Raw genomic sequence first — 20,183 nt, 5'->3', positions numbered from 1 at the left:
ATATTCGTAATGTTAAAAAAAACACTCAGACTCGAGCGTGAGCGAGTAGTGCTTTGTACGACTTTTTTTTTGTGCTTGAGTAGCGACGTAAGACTGGCGTGCTCGCTGCGTGAACTCGCAGCGCCTGCGTGACGGTCTCGGTGACGGTTTGTGATGGTGGAGCTGCTGCTGCTGCGGGTGGGGGCCGCGCGGCCGCCGCACACTTGAGCAGGCGGGCAGAGGAACGACGCTTTCCGGCCGCCAGGCCCCGGAGTGCAGCCAGCACGCAGCACTGAAGGGGAGAGTCGGTCGGCGGCGGACACTACCACCGCGAGCCGAGGTCGACGCCGGAGGAGAAGAACCACTCCGAAACCGACAGTAAGCAACTCCCGACACACGCCGCGTTCCCCGGCCGCCCCAGGGTGGGTCGTCTCCGGCTAACTGTGGGTGGGGGGGGGGGGGGAGTGGGGGCCAAAGTTGTTCGCTTGGCGAGAGCTTCGAAGCTCCCCGGTGCTCGGTGCGAGTCTTAGCCGAGCGAGGAGTGCGTCCGTCCGGGTTGCGAGCTGCTCGAACTGCGCCACTCCTTTGGATCACTTCAGCTGCTTTTTTTTTCTTTCCCCGTTTTTCAGCATTGGCACTTAGGTTAAAAAACGTCAAGTTGGTGTTGTGCAACTCGTTGTTTGCGCTCTTTCATTCCCCTTTTCGGTGCATTTAACAAAATATATCTGCGTGTCACCATCACGGAAGTGTGTTGACACGCAAAGCGTGCAACCGATTCCACCCCGGCTTTGATGGATCTCCATTGGGGCTCTTCTGGTTGTTGTTTTTTAAGGACTGTTAATGCCACTACTAACTGTTAGACGATTTTTTTCCCGTCTACGTGCCAAGGACACAGTGGTTTGGTGATTGGCCGTGATGTCATTCATCCCAGCTTGAGCTATTATATAACGGGACTGTGGGGAAGCCTGCGATAGCGAGACTATTTTTACTCTGTTTATAACCCCCCCCCCCCCGATGCTACACTACTCCCAGTCCTGGTAGTGGCCTATCACTCACCTTGTCATTTTTTTCCTCCTTTACTACTACGAGTAAGGATTTGCTTGTGTGGAACTTTAGTGCGGCGAGTTGAGACGTTGCAGAGATGGCCTTGTCATACAGTACTTTCTTAGTACGTCACATCGAAGCGTTTCAAGTGTGTAAGAGGAACAGGAATGAATTCAATCGTGCTATTTTCAAGAACATCGCGTCCTCATAACACTTGTTTTTCATCATTTCAGTCACTTTTTTATTGGTAGCTTCAGTAGGCGCGCAGTATAAACTGAAGTTGTTGTTAAATGAGGCAGCAGATAAATAAACATGACATGAATCAAACTGTTGCAAAAAAAATGATAGATACAATTTAAACGTTCACCCTTTTATAAGATATAGCGCAGGTGTCAAAGTCAAGGCCCGGGGGCCAAATCTGGCCCACCACATCATTTTATTCGCCCCGCGAAAGCAAATCAAACCTCCATGAAACTCACCATTTCCGGTTTCATTTTGAAGTCGTTTTTGGACACTTGAACTCATTTTGTTTTGCATTTGACTACAAATATCAGCCTGCGTGTTTTGGGTATTTTAAATGCTATTATGTCAGTTAGGAAACAAAAAAAATGGTTGTCGGTTGTCCTTTAAGCGAAGAAAACATTGCCATGGTATATATAATATGATTATGATGGTTGGTGAATGTCTGCGTTTTATTATTCAATGTTTGCGTGTGTGATCTGTCATCTTGAAAAATGCACTGGCGTCGTCATCTTCCTTTGTGTCGCCGAGGCTGTTTGCAGCGTTGCACAAACCGCCTCATTTGCATAACAGGTGTTTGCGAATGTAACGTCTTGTTGCGTGTGCACGCGCGTGTGGACGAGTCCTGCCGTCAGCTTGACAAACGCTTGCGGCGCTTCCACTCATGGGATTGGAGAGTGCTTTTGTTTTTATGGCCGTGCCGTAAAACTTGCTTGTCGTGTCTTTGAATTCTTGCAACGTTTTGTCTTGCAAATGGCGTGGAAATTCCACCAAACTTTACAATGGTTTCACTTATAAGGGAACCTTTGGCATGGATTAAAAAAATACTAACCATAAAATGGCTGTTTCAAACCCCCCAAAATGTTTTGTCTTTTTCTTTCTTGTGGGTCTACTTGTAATGTAATAATAATAATCATAATAATAATAGTCATCATCATAATCACACATACGCACATATGCACGTACACACATAAATACATAAATACATAAAGAAAGAAATAAAGAAATAAACTACCACGTCGACAAATAAGTAAGTAAATAAATAAATATGTACACATTTGGACAAATAAATAAACATGTTGACAAATTGATACATTCATAAAAAAATAAATAAAAATGTGGAAAAATAAATATATACACATTTGGACAAATGAATAAACATTTTGACAAGTTAATAAATAAATAAATAAATAAATAAAATTAAGATCTGAACTTTATTTGGTGTTTATGTGAATGCTCAACACAGTCAGCTTGATCTTGTCAGATGCATTTTAATTGCTTGATATTTTTTATTTTTTTTTGCTTCCTTCCTGGGAAAAAAAGTACATCAGATATGATGTTACAAATAAATCCATCAAATCAAATAATAGCCAGCAGACACTCTTCTGCTTATCTGGCCTCTTGTCATCCATTAGCATCAAAACCCGAACCACCAGAGCAACTTTTTTTCTTCTTGGACCCCCCCCCCCCCCCCCCATCCTCCTCTCTCTGCAGAGTGCTTCTGCTTTTCAAGCGTTCGCCCAGTCGGCTCGTTTTAACGCGACATGAATGGCCATTACCTCTGCTGGCATATTCTTCCCTCCCCCCCGACGCTACTCCCTGTGCGATTCCCCAGGATGGAGTGCCGAGTGAGTGCATTTGAGAGCTGACAGCACACGCCACCAAAACACTGCGGGGGTGATGCTAATAGCCAGCCTTTTGCCGAGACACTTATGGGGGGGGGGGGGGGGGTGAGCATTTATGCACACTTGAATGATGTGCTTGTGGTCAACGATGTCATCATTGTGGCTGGAGACCACAAAGACTTACTTAGATACGTACTCTACATTCCTGCACTAGGTAGCCAAAATTGAACCTACAAGCTAGCTAAAATTCTAACTTCTAGCTAGCTAGCAATCGAGAACGAAAGCTAGCTAGCTAGCTATTAAGAGAAAGGTAGACAAAATTGAACCATCTAGCTAGCTTAAATTGAAACTTCTAGCTAGCGAGAGAGAGAGAGATAGAGACACAGCAAGAGAGCAATTTTAGCTAGCTAGTAGGTTTGGCTACCTAGCAAGCTAAAATTCAAACTGGCTAGAGATAAAGAGAGAGCTTGCTAAATTTGAAACTGCTAGCTAGCTCTCTCTCTATCTCTAACAGTTTCAAATTTAGCTAGCTCGGTAGCCAAAATTGAACCTTCTAGCTAGCTATAAGTTTAAATTTTAGCTAACTTTCTTTCTCTATCTCTAGCTAGCTATAAGTTTCAATTTTAGCTAGCTAGAGATAGAGAAAGAAAGCTAGTTAGCGAGCTATTGTGAGAAAGGTAGCCAAACTTGAGCCATCTCGCTAGCTAAAATTGAAACTTCTAGCTAGCGAGATAGCTCGAGATAGCTCGAGACAGCTAGAGAGAGAGGTGAAAACACTTTGAAAACTGAAGACGCTCCTGAACTGTTCGTGGAAGAGAGATGTGAACAAAGACGTGTTGTTTGCTAGCCGCGCTGTCAAATGCGCAACTCCAGAAGCCCCCTTTCGCACTCTTCACACAATTCGACTTTTCATGTGAAAACCTGCTCAGTTAATTTGAAAACAACACGAAAGGCTAAAATGTCATTCGTTTCCACAAGTGAGACAGGAAATGTCGTGTTAGTCTTCCATTCTCACATCTGGCAAACTTTCTTCCTTCATTCCTTTGGCATCCATTTGGGTCGACACGACCACTCGCATCGTCTTGGAGAAAATATTTCAAATTCTGCTTTTCCGCCAGCGGATTTCATTTTCACGCATTTTAAATGCGCCATCCAAAATAAAAGCTGCTCAGATATGAAAAGTCACTTTTTCCCCTTCATGTGCTAATGCGGAAAACTCAAAGGGGCGTTTGTTGCATTCCTGTGTCTTGCTATCTCTTAGCTATCTGGCTGGCTAGCTATTAGTCACCCGCAGAAAAAAAATTCCTGTGACTGTAAAGTGTCCTTGACAGTTTTGAAAATCGCTTATACATCAAATGTATTATGATTATTATTATAATTATGTAGCTATCTAGCTAGCTTCCCCCTTGCTGGCTATCTATTTGCTATCTATTACCTATCTGGCTGGCTAGCTAGCTATCTAGCTGGCTATCTGTTAGTTTTTTAGCTACCTCGCTAGCTAGCTACCTAGCTGGTTATCTATTTGCTATCTATTTGCTGTCTATCAGCTATCTGGCTGGCTTGCTAGCTATCTAGCTGGCTATCTATTAGTTATCTATTGGATATCTATTAGCTAGCTAGCTTTCTATCTATGTGAGTGACACAGCTCCAAGTGTACGTCCGCCCACCCCACTTTCGCTCTTTTAATCATGCAGACACTCAACCGTGTGTGTGTGTGTGTGTGTGTGTGTGTGTGTGTGTACAACCTTTGTGTGTTGGGCACTCATTCAAGTCATTGCGTAATAGGCTTTGGTGCCTCGCATACGGGACTCCCTCCCCGTGGGCGTGTTGCAAGTTTGTGCGACCACTTTTTGCACGTTGTGTGCATGCAAGCGTGTGTGTGTGTGTGTGTGTGTGTGTATTTGTGTGTGTTTGTGTGTAAATGACTATGAGAGAGATTATTTTTGTTTTAGAGCAAGGGAGCTCCTTCCTCGTTGTCTGGATTTAGCAAAGCTGACTCAGACAGGTTTGTGTACGTGTGTTTGCGTGTCTGTCTGTGTGTGTGTATTTTAATATTTCACTACAGTATTGATGTTGGGTGTACGTACGTGTGTGTGCAATTAGTGCGTGTGTACTTGTCCTGTCCTACTTTCTGTCTGACAATTGGGCCTCTCACTTGTGTGTTGCCGAAGGCTACCAAAACAACACGCAACAAACAGCAAAAAGTCATCCAACTTGTTTTTTTTTCTCTCTCCCATTTGCTAGCGCGCCGTGTCGCTATCAAGTCCAGATAATTGAATGAAAAACAAACAAACAAACAAACAAACAGATAAATACATAAATAAACTGCTAGATCGACATAAATAGCAGTGATATGCCTCAATCCCAGTTCAGACATGTTGATATCGGGTCTCCACAAATAGATGATAAGGTGTCGATACCAAGCTAGCATATTGATATCTTCTCTGGAGCCCCCCCCCCCCCCCCCAAAAAAAAAAAAATAATAATAAAAATGTACACATTATACAAAGAACTAAATGTGAAAGTCAAACTTGACTCTCTTCTCTGGGCAGATTAAATGTATCTGTCAATCATTGGATTTTGATGACCGTCACCGTTAAAATCCACCCACAATATGGCCGCTCTACTTACTGTATGGTCGCCATGTCGACTAAAATTCATGTTGAGTGAGATTGTGTGTGCACACACATGCACACAGGCACTTGACACACTTGGGTAAGATTTGTGAATGCTTGTGGGAGGGAAGTGAAGCACAAGGGAGTACAGTCGGCTTGGATTACCCGTTATCTGATCACCTCTCACACATACACACACACCCACGCTGCCAAGTCAGCAACATTGAGGTGACTGAGCATTTGAAGTGAACGCGGGGGGGTGTCTGGTTTCAGTGAGGCAATACTCTCTCTTTCTTTCATGTAGGTAGGTCGTGTCTTTGGACTCCGCAGTCTCCGCTTGGCTGCACTTTGCCCTCAACCCCTTCTCACGTGACGCTTTCCGCCCTTTACCAAAAATGTAAATACAGCAGAGCGCTCAGTGTTCTCCTATTGAATGCAGCTTAGTTTATGCACATTTCCCCACAAACTGCGCTTTGTGTGTGGCTGTACAGATTTGGTTGGAAAACACCTGCGCTCAGTGCGCTTAGATGTCGTCCTGCTTTTTAAATTATGAATGAGATTCACGCCAGAGTGAGAGAACACACTTCCATGTATACATTCAGTCGCACATCTATTTGTAGTACACACACAAAAGGTGACGTCATGGTACGAGGTCGATACAGCAATGTTGCCTTTACAGACAGACTCTGGCCTCTGTTGGGAGCAATCACTGATCACTGGACGTTGCCATGCATCTCATTTTCTGAATCTGTGAAACTGTGTAGTCCATCTTGGTTCCCTGAGCTGGTAGTTTTGAGCCAAATGGCAGACTTGGTGCGAGTGTGTTTTTTCCCCCCGTGTCTTCTCATGATAGACATGAAAACTGGCTTGAGTTGGAGGCAATGATCGCGGTCCCAGAGTAGTTCAACTTTGAAGGAATCCCACAGGACTTTTAATAACTGCTTGGAACGAAAATCAGAGACTTTGTATATCCCGTGTTTTTGGGCCTTTTTCCGGATCTATTGATGATTGCGGCCACATTTAATCCGGCTTCATGATCGGCCTACCAGCCAATGTTGTCGAGGATAAAATATTTCTCGTTGGAAGCAATGATTGCAATCTCCAGCGTTACCAAGCATCAAATGATCTGAACGTCAGACCAATGCAAGGTCCAGTTTCCGTTTCTGTAAGTTTTGTTTGAAATGCGAACATTGTTTCCCTTTCAGGAGCGTGAGGCGAGAGGCCCGCGGGACGATGATTCCGCATGAAGCACGGCACACTCGGCCCCCCGTCGTCCATGACGGCAGCAGCAGGTGTGATGTCGTGACGCTCACAAGCTCACCCTCGTAAAACCCAACCGTACCTTGACCATCCTTTCCCCCCTCCTCCGTTAAGGTTAGATAACAAGGTGAGGTGTGCAAAGTGAAAACGAAAGCCCAAAGATTAGATAACGGAAAAACAAAGATCAAGAACCTACTTGAGGAAGGATCAGGATGAAGTCCAATCATGAACGGAGTAATGAATGTCTGCCCCCAAAGAAGAGGGAGATCCTTCCTGGCACGGTTCCTTCTGAAAGCCATTGCCCTATCGCTCCTCCTCCAGCCGCTGACCCTCAGTCCCCAGGGAACCTCGCCTGGTTCGTGGCCGGTGGGAGTGGCAGCGCCACGAGCGTCCCTCGTAGCGCCGCCCTGTCGGACACGGCTTTGTATAAATCGCCTTCCTCCGCATCCGACACAGTGAGGCTCGTCTCGTCCCTTCCCGCCGTATACACCTCACCTCAGACTCACGTGGGAGGGACGGTCCACTATGCCCAACTGCCACCCAATGTTCAGTTCATCGCTTCGCCCTACGGCGCCCCATACGGCACTTTCATCGGCCCTCAGCTTCTTCCGCCACGCCCTCCCCCTCTGGCTCCCCCCCTCTCATCTTCAGTCCCTCAGAGATTTTCGTCGCTCCCCGAGAAACACGCCGCCTCCTCGCAAGCCTCCAAATCCGATCAACCTCGAGCATCTATCCGGTACACCTCCGCCATGCCACCACCTCACACCTCCTCCCTGCAGTCCCATCACACCCACTTCACGGATGCCAGAAAAGAGGATAGGCGCGCAGGCTCCAAAGACCTTCACAACGGGGGACTGGCGCCAAACCGGAAGTTTGGGGCAACACCGGAGAAAGCGGTCAAATTGCGCGATGCCCACGAGGCCTGCCAACTGGTTCTCCCGTCAGAGTACGCTCACGACCCCTTGGCTCTGAGAACCTCCGTCATGCTCGTGCCCAACAGCCATGGGGACGCCCAGGCAGCACCATCCCGGGGTAGCCCTCGGAAGATGCACCTGGATGAAGGCAGCATCCTCCTGGGAAGACCGGTCAACCGTACCCCTTTGTCCTCCAACCACTCTTTTACATTTCCGCCTCCCTTAAGTGTAGACAATCTGAAAGCTGCTGTCAGCACCCTATCCCCACAGACTGTTATACAGACCACTCGCAACTCGACGGTGGAACCGGTTTCCGTAGAGGTGCATCCCAGGAATGTCTACCCCCGTACTCCAGTTATTGGTTACTTAGCAGAAGCCAGCGGCAGTCAACATGCACCAATCAGCTATCACACCAGCCTACAGCAACATCTCCTCATTGCAGGAGCCCAGCCGGTCATCATCCCGGTCAGTGGCAGTTGCGTGACGACCCTGGATCCACCCACATCCCAAGTAGCGACATCTTCTCTCCAAGCCTACGATGGAGAAACTCCAGACAATCCCGGTGGCTCGTGCCAGCAGGTCACCTCAGGCACGGTACTTCAGGCCCAACTCCATCTGCCTGTGGTTCCATCGATGGTTCCTGCTCCCCTGTCAGCCGGTGGTGCGGAAGCTCCGCCGTCTCTGCCGGCGTATTTCTTCAAAGGATCCATTATCCAGCTGGCGGACGGTGAACTAAAGCGTGTGGAAGAACTTAAGATGGAGGACTTCATCCAGAGCGCCGAGATCAGCAACGAGCTGAAGATCGACTCGTCCACAGTGGAGCGCATCGACAGGAACTGCCCCTCGTCTAACTTTGCCATTGTTCAGTTTTCCGTGGGCGAGCACCGTTCACAGGTAAGAAACTTTTCACAAATAATGACTTGTTCTGAATAAAGTGGTATCTCTACGTACACAAATTAATTAGTTCCAGATGAACTAATTCCGAAAAAATTGTAAGTAGAGACACGTTTTCCATGAAATTTCCTAATCCGTTCCGATCCACTGCAAAATTGAGACGTAAATATCCAAGTCAAACATCAGCATAGTAAGCGATAGCATGCCAGCATTATGCTCGGGAACAGCCAATGGCAGACCAGCTATAAGTATGTTGCGTTCAGGAAACTCGGGAGTAGTCGCCCGTACTTTGTTTCTACCTTTTGTAATTTGAAAATGTAGTTTTAAAGAGACATTCATAAGTAAAGGTCCCACTGCACCACAAATGGACATTTGTCGACCAAAATTTGAGAGACAAAAAAAGTGGTGAAAAAGAAATCTGATTGAATCTTTGACTCCACTTGCAGGTGAGTGTGGAGGTCCTGGTGGAATATCCCTTCTTCGTTTTCGGCCAGGGATGGTCATCATGCTGTCCGGACCGGACCGCCCAACTCCTGGAGCTGCCTTGCACCAAGCTCTCAGTGGGCGATGTTTGTATTTCGCTCACCCTCAAGAACCTGAGGAACGGATCCCTGACCAAGACTCATCTCCCGGAGCCGGTCCCCGCTTCCTTAGCGCTTCCCTCCAGCCACGGGTGCACCCTAGACGCTACCAAGACAGTCTCGGGCGTCTCCCAGACCAGTGCTGGTGGAGGATCCAGTCATGGGGAGCAGGAGAACGGCGTAGTGGCCGTGGAGAACGGGGATCTCGGCTTGGACAAAAGGGCGTCTTTTTTGAAGGAAGACCCAAGGAAGCCAACCAGCAGGAAGCGCAGATGGTCAGCCCCCGAATGTCGGAACGTAGAAAAACCAGAGGAATTGCCCTTGACCGTGGGTGGCCAAACCGACTTTTATCCCCCACAAGGTGAAAGTCACCATTGAGGGAAGATCGAATATTGGCAAGTGAAGACTCTTTCAAGAAAAATTGGGATTTCTTGCAAAACCACGAATGCCCACTTTCCTTTTTTTTTTAACCTTGAATACCGCACATCGTACAGTCAAGACGGTGGTGCTCTACACGTTATCACATTATTATTAGTCATGTAATCCAACACAAACAATCTTTGCAGTCTTTGGGCAGCGCTCAGATGATCTGGTAGCTGGTGTGGCGCAAGCTAGCTCGTAACATGTTCGCGTGAGTTGCTAACCATGGCAAGACAGGGGAACGGGTGGGCGGACAAGGTTATATTTTTTCTGACTTTGTTAGCTTAGTGTTTTAGCCTCACGGCTGAGTCTTGATCCTCGTGTCTCACCACTTTTCAATGATTGTTTAGCAAACCTCAATCAGGGGTTTTAAAAAGTGGGCAGCGGAACTGTGACGGGTCAACATTGGTTTTATATAATAGATAGCAAACGTTGTACAAACACACTGGGTTCGGCCAAGGTCTGTGTTTGGTGAAGAAAAAAAACTATATTTTTATAACTAGATCGAAAGAGAGGCTGTCTGAGAGCATGTTGATTTATCGTTATTTTTAAATGCAGTACTGTACTGTATGTCGTGGGGTAGGGAAGAAAAACAGGTAGCGGCAGCAGCACTTTGGCGAGCGAAGCAAGGGGACGTTTTTTGGAATGGGGGGGTCCCGTCGATGTGCCTCAAAGGAAACAGAAGTGACGTCTGTGTAAGCTCTCAGTCGTACAGGAGTGGTCCATCGATGAAAAGGTTTCTTCAGCCGTCATCTGTACACATTTGAAGGTGCTATCAGAGACCTATCATAGCAGAGTCCGGCACCGCCATGTCCGGACAGTAGGGATATATATATATATATATATATATATAGGGCCGAAACTACCAGTAAGACTTTAGTTTGCTGAGGAAGCATCTTGGATAAGAAGCGAAACGTCCGACACCTTCAAAAAAGTACTGATGACGGCTAAAGAAACGTTTTCATCAACGGAAGTGACGAAGAATTCATTCATTTTCCTGACGAAAGGCTCGCGGTGGGGCGAGTTTTCAAGAGTGTCTTTGTATTTGTGCGCAAAATATCTGTCAACACACACACACACACACACACACACAACAAAACAGTCCTGACCATCCCTGTAATTTGATGTATTTGTAGTGGGGTTGTACGGAGAAGCTTATTCTGTTTTTGATGCATTTTTGTCCCAAGGCGGACTGCTCTTTCAACTTCTCTCACTCGTAGTTGAAGTTGCACAGTGCTATGTGGTGTGTTTGTGTATGAATTTATGTATACCGTGTATAGACAAATAATACACTCACTTCATAGACAATATGGGCGTTAAGAGACAGAACCACAGCGAGTGACAATGTCCCAACATTTCCACTTTTGGAGTCTTCAAAGAGGATCTCACTGTTTGCACATTAAGAGGAAAGAAGGAGTCGGATGTTTTTTTTTTTTTTTTTTTTTGGGGGGGGGGGGGGGGGGGGGAACCCTGTTTTCTTAGATAAGATAAGACAGAAACACTGGAGCATCCCCAAATCTCTTTATCATTCATGTCTAATTTATGCAGCGGTACATTAATTTATGAGCTCGAAGCTATTAGGTGGCTTGTATGTATGTGTCCTTGGGGCCCACATCGAATCACCTTCATTTGACTGCCCTTTTTGTGAGCAGCCATGGAGCTGTTAATCCTGGGGAATTATCTGGCACCTTGAAATGAGCCTAGACGTGAACATCAGAGAAGCTCTCTTGATTGTAACATAAAGGTAAATTTCCCGATTGTCTTACCCTGTTTATGACTCTTCTTACTAGCCTTGTGCGCTCAACATGCTAACGGCTAACTCGGAAGAGACCTAAGAAAGCATATGGTGAGTGAGTGTGGGCTCAAACCACAGTGTGTGATTCAGGGAGGTTCAAAAGGGAAGGCATCCAGAGGAAACCCCCTCTGTAAATTGTGGCGAATTCTTGAGGTAGATATTAGCCATTTTGCTAGCTACCTAGAGGGCAACCTTTGGGCAACTCAGTGACTACTTGGGGGAATTTTAATTGGTTTTCTAGTGGTCAACTAGGTTTTGAAAACAACCTGGGGGTAAGTTCGGGCTTAATTTCGGAGAAACTTTTGAGAAAACCCAACAGGCACTGGCAGGTTCTGCTCATGAGAACACTGCCTTGTTTCACTTTTAGCTTTCGGCTTGTCAGGTAAACAAAGTAGCAATGGTGACAGCAGGTGCACAGATGGATGTTGAGTGGAGGATGATGAGGAAGATGATAACGTTATTGGTGTGTGCGGCATGTCCATGTATGAGATTCTGAAGATGCTTGAAAAGAATAGTTCCAGATTATTTTCCACTGAATCCTCACAGTCTCAAGCAGAAGTCATTTGTGATGTGTATTGTGTCTTCAAAGCGTACAATGTATTTTTGTGAACCTCTCCACTGGAACGTGGAACCCAAGCAATCGTACTCTTGAAACATTGACAACTTTTACTCTTCTTCTGGTTTAAAATACACACAATGTAACTAACGGAGCCAAAGCCAAGTCATTCTTGCATTGCTGGAGTTACCGAAAAAAGCAATATCATGCACTTTGCTTGTGTACCACTGTATTACGTACACACACAGAATCATTCCGGTCGTGTAGTTGGCAATAAACATTTCTTTATCAAGATCCTCCAGCAACTAAAACCCGCATTGGGGGAAAAAAATCTATATTATTGAGGAGAGAAAGAAGAAATAGAGGGTTGTATGAGTTTTTGTTGTTTTGCACATTGGCTAACGTACTAACTGCCATCTTGAAATGCAACCGACACACAAGTGGACAAAAGCTGGTGACTTTTGATTGCTTGCTTAGGGGGTGGAAGTTAGGTTAAGTGAAGAAAAAAAAAACAAACAAACAAAACATTTCAACAACCAATCCCCCCCGCCCCCCCAAAAAAACAAAACTATTTTGCACATTGCCATGTTGTCCCGTTCAGCAACCAACCTTTTGGACTGCTGCCATCTCTCAGATGAATGACAAAAGTAGGTGACTGTGGAAGAGAAAGACAATAAAAAGGCAAAACATTGTAACAAAAAAAAATAAAAAAAAAGACACCCCCCCCCGAAAAAAAACAAACAAAATCCCCCTTTTTATGTTATTTTGCACATCTTGGACCACTATCTTGTCTTGCACAAATGATATGAAATAGTTGATTTCTGAATTGGGCGCAAGGGGAAGAGAAATGACAAAGGCACAAAAGTTTTCTTTTGCATCTTGGACTGCTACTTCCTCGGACACAAAAGAAGAAGAAGAAGTGGAAGATTGTTGTGTTGGAGGGAGAAAAAAAGGCAGAACATGTAGATTATAAAAGAATAAAGTTTCTCTTTATTCTCTTTGTTTCCCTTTGAATTGCTTAGTGTGGCATCCGCCATCTTGTACCGCTAACTTTCCAACCACATTTTTTTGCAATTAAAAGGACAACCGACGCCTCCGGACAAGTTGTGTCCATAATTTGTAGAATGACTTCAAATGACTTCTACTGAGCGTATTTGACAAAGATTCCAGCGCATATAGCTATATCTTACGTTTTAAGACTCGTGCTGAATATTCAGGAAGTCTTGTTTTTGAGTTGGTGACGTCACGGAGGGAACGCCCCTGACCGAGAAAGCCACACACAATGCATTTTGCGGTACTTTGTTTGGTCGTAAAACTTTGTGTTGATGGCGAAATTAGAAGGAAAACACATCAATAACGCGATGGTGGATCGTTGTGTGTTGCACCAAGACTACTATTTGATAGTAGTTGACACATTCCCAGCAGACAAATCAGCCCATTTCCAAGGGAGCTTGGGCGCCATCTTTTGCATTTTCTGGGACGCTACATGCTGTCCTTGATGGCTCGAATTGATATGGGAGGACTCCTTTAATCGATTGCAAACATTTATGCTTTCCTCTTCAAAACTACTTAAATTATATTCATAACTGGATGAGAAACAAAAAAGCATCTTATCCCAATCTGAAGCCATTGTTTTGATTCTCCAGCTAGGCAAGACGTCTTGGCGTGACGCCACGAACAAGGGGGCGGGACCTTCTCAAACTAGCCATTTCCGGTTTCATTTTGAAGTCGTTTTTGGACACTTTAACTCATTTTTATTTTGTTTTTCATTTGACTAAAACTATCAGCCTGTGTGTTTTGGGTATTTTAGATGCTATAAAATGCTTTTCTGATGTCACTTAGGAAACAAAAAAAAATGGTGTCGGTTGTCCTTTAAATGTGATTTTATTTTTTGACTCAAGATCCCAGGGCGTGTTGGTTCGGTGTTTTTTGCTTTTTTTGTGCGCTTGTCACATCATTCGCTTAGAAATAACCAGAATGTCAACATTATTAATATTATTTTATTTTTTTATGACAAGCATCCTCAACACAGAGGATCACTTTTCATTCTTTTTTTTTCTTGCACAACTTGATAAATTAAAAAAATGTTTTTGGGGGGTAATAGTTTAAATGAAAAAAACACGAGGAAAAATATTTGTTGGCACCTCATTGTGTTTTGAAATGTAATCAGAATTTGTATATTTTTTTTGTATTTTATTTTAATTGTTTGTCCATCGCGCTGGATAACCAACTCAGGCAGAAAAGAGATTAAAAAAAAGTCCATTAAAAAAAGGCATAGAGCCATTTTGATTGTTTGAATCAATTTTCAAAGGTGGTCTATTTGGCTTGTATACGATATTTATATTTATGAGAAATCATTTCACGATGATGTTCAGGATTGCCCACCCGGTTGGACTTGACTGGACTTGACGGTGGCTCGCAAAGGACAATAAGGGGGTGGGAGGGGGGGGGGGGGGCAATGGCTTCCCAGTTTGTGTTCATCTCTTCAGCCTCGTCCTCCTCTTCTTGTTGACTTGCCAGAAGGAAAGCTAGCAGCTCGCTGGACGTATTTGGCATATCTGTACAAATGCACTTCTTCAGAAAACAAACAAACGAAATGAAATGAAATCTTGACATATCGGGAATAAACGGGCACTTTGTGTTTTCGGGGTGTCTTTTGGCCCACCTGTCTGTCAAACGCATCACACTTAACGTATCTTCATCATTGGTGGGAAAAATGACTTGAAAAATGGACCATGACAAGTTATAGTTTTCAAACCCTCAAAAATATATTTTGGGGGGGATTAAATGAATAAATAAATAGATAGATAAAGAAAGAGAAGTAAAGAAAGAAATACATCAATACATGAATTAATAAATAAATTAATCAATACATTAATTAATAAATACATTAATCAAATTAATCAATAAAGTACTTTAAAAAATTACATAATACATTAATTAATTAGGAAATCAATTACTTAATAAATTAATAAATATATATATTGATAAATAAATTAATGAATAACCTTTTGGGATAATAATCTAAAATGTGATTTTTTAAAATAAAAGTTAATTGTAACCCAACTCAAAAAAAATGAACCAACAGTGATGAATGCGAGTGAGGTCAAAAGCAAACGTTTCCGCCTGCACTTTTATTGCATTGAAAGAAAAAGTGACATTGTGAGATTTTTACACACTTCTTATCTCCCTCAATACAGCAGCCAAAATGTGACTTTGGTGTTTTAGTCGTCTTTCTGTGCCTTGTGCAATGGTGACTTAGGAGAAGCGACTATTATGAATGCAGCTTACAAAGCTTCACGTCAGTCGTACAGGAGCGGTCCATCGATGAAAAGGTTTCTTCAGCCGTCATCTGGACTTCTTTGAAGGTGTTGGATGTTTCGCTTCACATCCACGAGGCTTCGTCAGCTAACTAAAATGTTGCCGGTAGCTATATGTTTAGATATAGCGGGCCAGAGCTACCAGTACCAATGATGGCTGAAGAAACCTTTTCATGGAAAGCTTACAGAGCTAATCTGATCATGTATCACAAATCAATCATGTGCGTCAAGGCAGCGTTTGTTGTAAGTACATTTGTCCGGTAGGGCGTCACAGTGGTTGACAGCAAAGGGCCACCGGGGGGCGCTAGACGAACATTTGGCTGGACTGCTGCGTGACGCGGATGAAGGTGGTCCGGCGGCTCAGCTCCTTCAGCTTGGCGGCGCCGACGTACGTACATGTGGAGCGTACGCCACCCAGGACGTCGCGGACCGTATCCTCCGCATTGCCGCGATAGGGAACCTCCACCGTGCGGCCCTCTGACGCCCTGTATGAAAATGTGGAAGTCAAGGTTGTATAAAAGTCTGAGTTTTGCTGCCGGCAACGTTAAGGTTTCCTCTAGGGGGCTGTTATGAATTTGGGGAAGCCATTAGAATGGTTTTAATAACTATTTTTCAAATTAGCTAACTAGTTAGACGGCTAATATATAGCTAATAGATAGCTAGCTAGGTAGACAGCAACGGTGACCCCGTTCAACCGGGAAGAACTCAAATAGATCAAGTTAGCTAGCTCGCTAACACAGAACACACCCTTAGCCACACGTAGCAATGGTCGACTGGTTTAATTTGAAATTTTGGTGTGGACTAAAGCAAGCATCATGGAATTTCATCAGTTTGATTTGCTTTCGCGGGCCAAAGAAAATGATGTGGCGGGCCAGATTTGGCCCCCGAGCCTTGACTTGGATAGCTGTGGATTTGGGGTAGGAATGAATGAAGTACAAATACATTGCTTCTCTACTCAAGCACGTTTTCAGACTTTTCTACATGTATCCTTTTTGTTAAGGCCGGTAACGTATGGACAGGGGAGATGGTGGAGCTGGGATGGGCTGCAGTTGTCACGTTCCAATTTGCAACCAATTGGTGGCGCTGTAGGGCCCTGCCTGCAGCCGCGCAGGTGTTGCTCGTTTTAATCAGTGGCAGTTAAAAGGACTCCCGGCACAACCATTCAGTGTCGGATCATTATTTGTATCACCCTGTCAGGTTTGTTTTACTCGTGGTTTTGTTTGCTACTTTGGACATTTCTGTTACGATGACTGCGTCGTTTGACATTTTGATGAGTTTATTTCATACAATTCGTCAAATACACTCTGCTCCTCCCTCCTGTCTGTATTTTTTGGGGTTCGGCACCAACACCAACTGATAGTGGTGGGCCAGATTTGACCCCCGAACTTTGACTGTGTAAATAATGCCTTTCTGGAGATCAATAATGGAGTTGTTGTTTGACTGTGGGGGGCTCCAAGTCTTACCTGTATTCTGCCACGCCACCCACGTATTTCTTCATGGCCGTGTCTGAGCTCATCCCATAGAAGAGTTTGAACTTTTTGCCGTTCTTCTCAATCAAATCGCCCGTGCACTGATCGTGTCCCGCCAGCATGCCGCCCATCATCACAAAGTCGGCGCCCGCACCTGCCGGTCAAATGTTAGACCACTTGCAATTTTACCAGGGCATCCATTTACCTTCAAAATGTTTAAAATGTGTGGATTTATCAATTTGATTCTTACGCCACCGATGCAGTATTCATGAGATTAGCCTGTTTTTGACTTGCGGGGGTGTTAGGGGTCACACCAGTTCCCCTTGAATGACAAATACAGGGTGACCCAAAAAGAGGCGTACCCATGAAAATGTCAATTGTGGCTTTGATTAAAAAGCTATTTATTTCAAATTACAACCACACATGATTCAGTTTATGGAAGGCCATTCGCTAGAGTTTCAGCTATTTCTGTCATTTTTTAGTCAGTTTATGGCTTTCCCAAGATGCGTTCCAAATGTCCACCATTTCGTTGCAAGCAAACCTGTACTCATCTGACAAAGTTGTCAATCACTTTGACACACTCCTCTTTCAGGAGGACGACGCAAAAAAAAAAAGATGTTTTGTACTGATTCCCTCACTGCAGCGATGTCTTCTCCCGAAAGAGGATTGTCAAATTGATTGACAACTTTGTCAGATGTGTACAGGTTTGCTTGCAACGAAATAGTTGACATTTGCAACACATCTCTGGAAAGCCATAAATTGACTAAAAATTGACAGAAATAGCTGAAACTTTGGTGAATAGTCTTCCCTAAACTGAATAATGTGTGGCTGTAATTTAAAATAAATAGCTTTTTAATCAAAGCCACAATTGAAATTTTCATGGGTCCGGGTGTTTGATTGTTTTGCAGGGTGAATACAACAGTTGCTCTCTGATGGACTCACCGAAGGCTTTGGCCACATCTCCAGGGCAACTGCAGCCGCCATCCTGAAAAGCCAAAAAAAAAAACAAACACTTTAATCAATCCAGCAACTGTGTGAGGGCTTCCTCTACTGGACACTTGGGTGCATTGATCAAACCAGACCTGCTCATGCAACGTTAACTTTATGATTGTGTTCCTGGGACAGATCAATTCTCATCATACGTACAGAAATGATGTGACCTTTGAGGCCATGGGCTGAGTCGGCGCACTCGATGACGGCGCTCAGCTGAGGGTAACCGACGCCCGTCTTGATCCTTGTTGTGCACACAGACCCTAAAATGCACAAATGTACACAAACACACCAATGGGGTATGTATGACATGTGTACTTATAATATTATTATTATGGTATTATTGTGTCCTCTGATACGTTGCATAGGAACGAGCGCCATATCAGACGGTGTGCTCTACCCACCTGGTCCGATGCCCACTTTGATGATGTCGGCCCCGGAGAGGATGAGCTCCTCCACCATCTCCCCTGTCACTACGTTACCGGCCTTAAAAAGAAAAAGATACGCGTAGAACAGTCTGAAAATGGAATTGAATAGACAAGCAATGTCTTTGTAATTCATTCATTCCTAGCCCTTAGTACACAGGTGTCAAAGTCAAGGCCCGGGGGCCAAATCTGGCCTGCCACATCTTTTTTTTCTGCCCGCGAAAGCAAATCAAACTTGTGAAATGCTAAAATCCGAACCAAATGTTCACATTTTTGGATGTAAACCACAATAACAGTCATTATTCTTGACTTGAGATTTGAAAACTTGTTATTAATTAATTTGTTGTGCGCTCTATATGTCATATGTGGAGGGAATTAAACATTCTAATGGCTTCCCCAAATTTATAACGGCCCTCGAGAGGAAACCATAACTACAATGTGGCCCACGGCAAAAAAAAAAAAGACCTATACTGTAGTTACTATAAAAAGTATTTTCAGAGGACATTACTTTCTAGATCAACGACATAAAAGTCCTTGTGTTTGTGTGCGTGTATGTAATGTATACCATGATGGTGTGTGTGGGGAACTTCAATCGCACGGCCTTGACAAAGTCGACAAAGTGCTCCGAGTAGCCGTTAGCGACGTCCAGGCAGATGTACTTGAGGGCAGGAACTGCTTCGGCGATGGCACACAGCCTGTCCAGGTCGCCGCTCCCGCTGCCCGAGCTGGCCGCTACGTGCTAACGGCGCCAAATGATAAACAATGTATCCAGTTAGCCTTAAAGGTAAGAGTTCAAAGCTATATTTTTAAAAATATATAGATATATTTTAGGATAATATATACTTTGAATGAAATATGTACTTTGATTTAAACGAAGTAGTTTATAAAAAAAAACACATTAGTTAGAAAAAAATATATGGTTTTTTTGTAAAAGCCAATGTGATAACATATACTGGTGATATTTTTTTTGTTCTACTGAAAAACAATACATTTTTGAATCTAGGGTGCGTTACATCAAGAAAGATGACTAGTGTACCTGTAAATAGTATACTGTGGCAGCTGCTCCTTCTTCAACTGCTACAATACTATATATACTGTATGTTGAGAAGGTACTGTGCATTGAGTGGACTGTTTACTTTACTGCATTAGAGTTGTGTACCGTACTACAAACATTTACTGTGCTTCTTTGTTCATCTCGTGAACTGTGTTCCACTAAATACGGCATTATCAATATTTATTTGTTCTGATACACATGTAAATTTACCATTACATGAAGGGATCTCTACATCGCGGTTTTTGGTCTATCACGGGCGGTCCCGGTCCGCATTACCGCGATAAACAAAGGATTACTGTACCTCTAAGCACTCTGGGTGCTTAGCAGCGAAGTTTTTCCACTCGTCCACCGTGTAGTGCTTGTGAATGGCCGTGAACAGCGTGTGCTGAAATTAGAGTTAATTTCAGATTTTTTTTTTTAAAGGAATGACAGATAAAAGTAGTGAAAAACATGTTAATCCCATCCATATTTAGTCATTTTTTCTAAATTATTTGGTACAAATCCAGTTTAATTTAGTTCGGCTGACAACTCACGGGTAGGTGTCAATCTTTTGGTTTCTTTCATTTTATTGGTTAATTGAGTTTTAAGGTCCAATTAGCTCCTGGTAGGTAGGCGTGACTGTACCTGGAAAATCTGAGGGATGATTGGTTACTTGTGGAAATTACGGAAGTCGACCCGGAACAAAATGTTTCTCATTGACAAATTCTTCAACAAGTACGCGAACACGTGTCTGCTTCATTTTGTTCTAATAATGGAGGGTGAGTATCTCGTGTTGACTGTTCAGTTATTGTGCTCCGACCGAATTTTTTTGTACAAAATGCCAACATCCCCATCGTAATTAGCGATTTGACCTAGCATGCTAACGATTATGCTAAGCCTGTATGTCGAGTATCAGAGTGAAATCGAATACAAAACATCGGTGACACGCCTGTCAAGGCTTCCAAATTCATATTTGGCCAATAAGACTTTATATTCCACGTGTTGTCATACACACATACAGTT

General features: G+C 44.0%; 2 protein-coding genes and 1 long non-coding RNA gene across 4 annotated transcripts in view; 2 read left to right on the top strand and 1 right to left on the bottom strand.

Annotated features, from left to right (window-relative positions):
• Positions 1 to 52: 52 nt before the first annotated feature.
• On the top strand, positions 53 to 10,653 carry LOC148883265 (ataxin-1-like). Its single transcript, XM_089023604.1, is given in 5 exon segments — positions 53 to 357; positions 6,709 to 6,795; positions 6,878 to 8,571; positions 9,018 to 9,482; positions 9,484 to 10,653. Coding segments are annotated over 3 exon segments (2,133 nt in total). The 5' UTR covers positions 53 to 357; positions 6,709 to 6,795; positions 6,878 to 6,975; the 3' UTR covers positions 9,556 to 10,653.
• Positions 10,654 to 15,024: 4,371 nt separating this feature from the next.
• Positions 15,025 to 20,183, bottom strand: part of gmpr (guanosine monophosphate reductase) — an 8,838-nt gene continuing 3,679 nt past the window's right edge. Inside the window, exons 3-9 of the mRNA XM_089023876.1 lie at positions 19,483 to 19,566; positions 18,693 to 18,866; positions 18,107 to 18,188; positions 17,859 to 17,965; positions 17,655 to 17,697; positions 16,707 to 16,866; positions 15,025 to 15,728 (exon numbers count right to left, since the gene is read on the bottom strand). Coding sequence (XP_088880002.1) covers positions 15,548 to 15,728; positions 16,707 to 16,866; positions 17,655 to 17,697; positions 17,859 to 17,965; positions 18,107 to 18,188; positions 18,693 to 18,866; positions 19,483 to 19,566 — 831 coding nt within the window. The 3' untranslated portion in view covers positions 15,025 to 15,547. The remainder of the gene's footprint in view (positions 15,729 to 16,706; positions 16,867 to 17,654; positions 17,698 to 17,858; positions 17,966 to 18,106; positions 18,189 to 18,692; positions 18,867 to 19,482; positions 19,567 to 20,183) is intronic.
• LOC148883261 (uncharacterized) overlaps positions 19,584 to 20,183 on the top strand; it is a 24,455-nt gene continuing 23,855 nt past the window's right edge. For both annotated transcript variants that reach the window (XR_016118675.1, XR_016118674.1), the window contains exon 1: positions 19,584 to 19,939. This is a non-coding gene — a long non-coding RNA (uncharacterized LOC148883261). The remainder of the gene's footprint in view (positions 19,940 to 20,183) is intronic.

The sequence above is a fragment of the Hippocampus bargibanti genome, linkage group LG20, assembly GCF_051943395.1.
Source record: "Hippocampus bargibanti isolate YZ-2025 linkage group LG20, ASM5194339v1, whole genome shotgun sequence".
Taxonomy (NCBI): domain Eukaryota; kingdom Metazoa; phylum Chordata; class Actinopteri; order Syngnathiformes; family Syngnathidae; genus Hippocampus; species Hippocampus bargibanti.
This window is presented reverse-complemented; position numbering and strand designations above follow the sequence as displayed.